This window comes from Gossypium arboreum, chromosome 11 (genome assembly GCF_025698485.1).
Source record: "Gossypium arboreum isolate Shixiya-1 chromosome 11, ASM2569848v2, whole genome shotgun sequence".
In the NCBI taxonomy this organism is placed as follows: domain Eukaryota; kingdom Viridiplantae; phylum Streptophyta; class Magnoliopsida; order Malvales; family Malvaceae; genus Gossypium; species Gossypium arboreum.
Window position 1 is genome coordinate 134,535,252 of NC_069080.1, and position 6,000 is coordinate 134,541,251.

At 27.9% G+C, this 6,000-nt stretch overlaps 1 protein-coding gene across 1 annotated transcript; it reads right to left on the reverse strand.

Moving 5' to 3' along the window:
• Positions 1 to 1,535: 1,535 nt before the first annotated feature.
• On the reverse strand, positions 1,536 to 5,730 carry LOC108470629 (uncharacterized). The gene is made up of 6 exons (XM_017771992.2): positions 5,267 to 5,730; positions 5,042 to 5,148; positions 3,559 to 3,667; positions 3,296 to 3,457; positions 2,477 to 2,650; positions 1,536 to 1,810 (listed from the first exon to the last, which is right to left on the reverse strand). The coding sequence occupies exons 1-6, from the start codon at positions 5,555 to 5,557 to the stop codon at positions 1,781 to 1,783; spliced, it is 873 nt and encodes a 290-aa protein (XP_017627481.1). The 5' UTR covers positions 5,558 to 5,730; the 3' UTR covers positions 1,536 to 1,780.
• Between the last annotated feature and the right edge of the window lie 270 nt (positions 5,731 to 6,000).

The window sequence follows — 6,000 nt, forward strand, 5'->3', positions numbered from 1 at the left end:
ATATAAAATCTATTTTTTTAAATAAAAAATTAGATGGTGACGTGATACAATTTCAATCATCATCCCATAACAAAATCCAAGTTTATGTACCAATTTGAGAAAAACTATCAAATTTCGTGGCTAATGTGGACCAAAAAAGTGCAATGACTAAATTCAATGACTAAAGGTTACTTTATTCTTTTTATAATTAATATTTAAAAAATCGTTTTTTGCCAATAAATTTTATAAATTATATTAATAATCTAATCTTTAATAAAATTTTATTTAATTGTTTATTTAATAACTTGACCTTCTTTTTTTGTTATTAGTGTTTTAGTTACTTCCTTTAATTTATTTTTTTCTCTTTTTATTTATTATATAAATAATTATTTCTTTATTTCTTTATTATTTTCATTGTGCATAAGACTATTACTTAAATAATATTCGATATTTTCTTCTTTTTAAGAAGTTCCTATCATTTTATTGCAGGAATTAAGAAGTTAAATTTATTATTTATGTTAAAATAAAATTTTATATTATATCAAAGATAGTGTTAAACTAATCACCGACTTAGTCCATTTACTTTTGTTTATTGGGATTTAATTTTTACTTTTTCATATTTCAAATCTTTTTTTTGTATTTTCGTTACATTTTCTTTTTACAAATGTACAATTATTATTATTAAATAAATTGGTAATGGAGTTTCTTAATTACAGCAGAAATTATCACATATCTAAGAAATGAAAAGAAAATTAATAGCATTAAAAATACCGTTTATATATCAAATAATAATTTTATCTTATTACTGTTGAACCAATGAATATAACGTTTTGTTATACCAAATACTAATATACAACAATATCAATGTCTTTCCAAAATGACTTATTACTTATAATTATTATCTAATTTCTAGTTTGGCATTGAAATATGCCCAAATTATATGCATATTTATATGTTAAAACATAAATATCAATTTTAAAATGTTAAACTGACTTCAGATATCAAAATAGTATACCAAAAGATGTCAAAATATATGAAAATAGTTTAAACAAGTTGTACGTTTCTAAATATTATTTGACATCGATTTATGACCGAAACAATATATATTCCTACAATCGTGGTTCAATCTCGATGGATTTTTACAATTCAGTGGTAAAAATATTATAGAAGTTATTATATTACGAATCGAATTGTATTTTGCTCTTTCTATTTCAATTGTTAATTACTTATTATACATTAGATTAAAAATAAACCAACTTTTTATTAAAAATTCCATCAATTTGTATTGTTAAAACTTATCCATACTTCTTAGTATGAAATACACGTGACATAATTATTCTGTCCACCACGCCGTTGTTATTAATACAAATAGTTAAAATTTTTAACAAAAATAATCAATTTATGCTTTGATCTAACACACACAGACTAATTTACCTATTTTTTTTAGTAAATGGAACAAAATGCCTTAATATAAGTGTCTCTATAATACTTTTACCCAATTTAGGCACATACCAATATTTGCAAGCAAGTATAGATCAAATGATGAACAAAAACTGTTTTGGTAATTTAGTAACTTTATATTATATGTTCTCGACCTGAACTATGCTAGCTACCTCATACAACAAAATGTATGTATAGCCTCAACATCTTATACATTTTCCACACACTACATGAAACAGAAAATTTGTAAAAAGCCTGTATCTCATAACAACTGCAAAACAAAGCTGTACAGTGTACATGCATGCATATATACATACATACATATATGCAGCAAGAGCTTCCAAGTACTGATGATTATTCTCTAGACCTGGACTCCTATCCTTTGAGCAACCTGCCATAAAATTTAATGGTCATCTAAATGTTTTATCAAAATAAATGAAGGAGGAAAAGTAGATTTGTTTAAGGGTCAAGTTATTGATTGGCCTAGCAGACTCGACCTAACTCGAGCTTGAAAAGGTCAAATTTTAATTCGGGTTGGATTTAGCTGGTTCAAATTAAAGTTTTAATAATAAAACTAATTTTGCTTATTTAAATTTTATTGTAAGAATATAAAAACAATTAAATGGGTTATTTAGATCTATTGGTGCTTAGCTCAAATAAACTTAGTGAAATAAATTAAAAAACCTAAAGACACAGAGAGAGGATTTGATATTGTTAAATTAAAGGCTTAAATTCAAAATTCACTTTCAAACTATACCTTTTTTTTGCTACCTACATATTTCTTTGATCAAAAGTGATAATTGAACTATTAATTTGTCTCATTTTACCTAAAACACTGTACTAATACTAGTGAATAAGAACATGATATGTGACACGTTTCTATTGTACGATGTACACTTTTTGAGTAAAAAATAGACAAAATCGATAGTTTAAGCATTACTTTTGTTTTAAAAAAAAAAAACTTTTAAACACGCATGTGAGAAAATGGGTATAAATTGAGGGTCTATTTTGTAGTTAAGTCTAAACTAAAAGAATGAATTATGGGATTGGGAGATACCTCTTTAAAGGAGTAAACATCAGAACCCCAAAGCCAAGCATCACAACCGGCATCTCTGGCACCCCATACATCATTCCTACGGTCATCCCCTACATGAACTGCTTCCTCTGGTTTTATGCCCAACAGCTCACAAGCTTTTACAAATATTGTTGGATTTGGCTTCTCTGCTTCTACCTGTTAAATTTTTAATCAAATACGTAAACAAAGTTTTATTTTTGGTAACACCCCAACCCAAATCCAATATCTATGATATATGATGATTAATATTTAGAGACTCAATTTTATATTTATAAGATGGTTTTTTGTGGGACAAAACTGCAATGTTTGGGGGGCTAAAATAACAATACTTCAGAAGTTTGATTCTAGCCTCCAAAAAAAGGTCAAACTTTTAGGCCGAAATGATAATATCTCGCTGATTGGCTGCGGGTTTCTAATATTATTTCCAAATTCCAATATAAATCACAATTAAATCAGTTAATTGAATTTGACTCGACTTATTTTGGTCATAAAAAGTCAATATCTATTTTGATTTTGAAAATGACCCCAATTCAGAAATGTCAAGCTTAGAAACAGAAAATAACCTTAAATGACCCAACTGAGATACTCAAAATGATCTTGAATGGACCTAAACCTGAAATGATACCCAACTGACATATCCAAATGATCTGAATTGACCTAAACCCGAAATAAAATTATCTAAACACAAAATGATATGAAACATTTAAAACTCGAATCGACGCTATCCATATTGATCCAACTCGACAAATTTAATCATAACATTAACTCGTTGGAAAGAGAGAAACAGAGAGTGCCACTTACTTCAGCTGACACAGCAACAGCATCGAACCAGTGTTCACAATTCAGAGCCCTCAACAATGGTCTTAACCGAGTATCAAAGTTCGAGACAACGGCTAACTTTACACCAGCTTTTCTAAGAGCCAAGAATACTTTCTCAGCCTCAGGATCACATAGATGCCAAGCCTTTACAAAAACCAATTAATTGGGTAAATATATATATTCATAAACTTAATTAATCATTATACTTGCAAATTATAAATAATAATCAATAGTTAATTTCCAACCTTGTCAGTGGTATAGTAGTTATAAACTTCTTCGAAGTACTGAGCATCTGAGCAGCCTGTAGAAGAACTCACAATGTATTGCCAGAAGGGTCTCCCATCATTCACATATCTGCAATAAAACAAAATTATGTTTCTCGAATTTAGGTGCGTGTTAGATATGATTCAATACGAGTATGTTTATTTTTTTATTGTATTTAAAATTACTAAAATATTTTATATTTAAATATATTAGATTATAGCATACTCACAAATCTTAAGTTAATATATGCTAAAATTATAGTTTGCCTCCTTAAAATGCTAAAATTTCGATTTAATCCTTTTAAAATTACCCAGATATAAATCACCACAATGGTGAAATTACATTTTAACTCGCATAAAAATCTATAATTAATCTTGGTCCCTTAAAAGATTTCTAACTTCATCCCTAATGTGGACAGAAAATTTTATATAACAAATTTATAAGAAATTAACATAAAAACAAATGTCGCTTACAGTGAATATTATGATTTTTAGGGTTTATATCCTTCATGCTTATGTATTTTTTAGATTTTACATAAAAGGCAAAAAAGCCTCTCAAAATAATATTTGTTGCTGGTAAAATTAAAAATATATTAGTAATTTCACAACAAGTTCTGATCTTATTGATGGGTGGAAATGAAAATAATTCAATCAAAGTTTTAAATAATAATATATATCCCAAATAAAAATAAATAAATGGTTAGATACAGTTTTTTAAAAAGAAAAAAACAGTTTATGACCAATCTATGAACATAACAAACAAGTCTATTGATGAAAACGAACTTAACAAAGAACTTATCAGATTATATCATATTACGTAGTAATATTATTAAAATTTTAATTTAAGTAAAATTTTAATTATTAATTCAACCACAATTATAATTAATACAATCCAAATAATTATATATATTATATGCTCGGATTAATAGTCAAAATGTATTTGAATTAAATTAAAATAAATTTAAATAGAGCACATACATAATAGATTTTAATTAAAATAAATCTAAAGAAAATCCACGGTAGTTTAGATACAATAAGATCTGAACATGGAGTTCAAAATTGAGGACCTCATTTACCAAAAAAAATTGAGGACCTCAACGTTGTCGTTAAATTAAAACATTATAGGCATAATTCTTTTATTATTTAACTATCACAAATTATATAATAAATAATAATTAAATCCTAATAATTCACTTAACTTTTTAGGAAATGGCAAATAAGAAATAACAGTGTATAAAATTATGTGCTGAGTATTATTTCTTAAAAATATTTTTTAAAGAAAAAACACTTCTAAAAGAAAAGATTGACGCACAGTAACTGTCCATTCTTGAGAAAGTGACATGCCGGCATGAATAAGAAAATCAAAGAAATTAACATTCATTTTTTTACCTTTTTAGTATGAGAACCATCCAAAAGGGAAACGCAAAGAAGAAGAGAAACGAAAGTAACAAAGAAAGCAATATACCTGAGACGAGATTTACCCCATGGTTGAGCATAAGCCCTTCGATATCTATTCAATATCTCAGCTTCAGAGTACTGAACTCCATATTTCTCACCAATCTCTCTATAAATCTACAACCAAAACCAAAATTTAAACAAATTTTTATATGAACATCAATAGATCACGGATATACACAGCAAATTCGCAATGAATTAAAATATAATGGAAGTGATTAAGTAAAAAAAGGACCTGAGCCATAGGCTGAGACGGAGCTAAGAGGGTTCCAGCAGCATCAACAAGGAGAGCTTTATGAGTGATGTCTCCGTAAAGAGATCGTCTATAATCCTCGTATTCTTTAACTCCCATCGGCTCTCTTTGAGGCACCACCGCTGCGGCTGCGGCGGAGGAGGAGAAGTTGCGGTGAACCGGTGGTGCATCTGGCCGCCGAATCGAGCCGTTGAAGGCTATAAATCCCGGTCGTGTTGGTGTCCGGGTTAAGAACCTAGATAATTGGGTTCGTGTAGTTGCCATTAACGCCATTTTTGAAGCTTCATTTAACTATTTTTTGATTTTTGATTTTTTTTTTTCACTTACAAAGGTTCAAAGCAGAGAGAGCTATTAGCAGAAGAAGAACCTGAAAGAAGGTTTTTGAATGAAACAAATAAATTTGTTTTTCGAGGTCACTTGATTTAAATGCCAATCTGATTCATTAATATTACTATGTTACCCTTTGTTCACTTTTAACTAACTAGAAATGTTTTATTTAATTAAATCCTTTGGGACAATGAATTTAATTATGGATGGTAATTGCGTAATTGGCAAAATGGTGTTTTTTTTTTTTATTATTATTTACATATTTAATGGCATAATGATAAATTTAGTTCTTAATGTTTATATTGTTTGTCAATTTGGCCCTTATTCTTCTTCTTTTTTTAACTAAGTTTCACGTGCAAACTTTTAAATAATTAAATTTGACCATTAAC

Bases quoted from the DNA above. Each gene is read 5' to 3' on its own strand.
- LOC108470629 (XM_017771992.2), bottom strand. From the start codon at position 5,557: ATGGCGTTAATGGCAACTACACGAACCCAATTATCTAGGTTCTTAACC. The intron at 3,668-5,041 runs GTATATTGCTTT...GTTTTATTGCAG, and splicing joins TGGGGTAAATCTCGTCTCAG to ATATGTGAATGATGGGAGAC. The intron at 3,458-3,558 runs GTTGGAAATTAA...GTTTTTGTAAAG, and splicing joins ACTACTATACCACTGACAAG to GCTTGGCATCTATGTGATCC.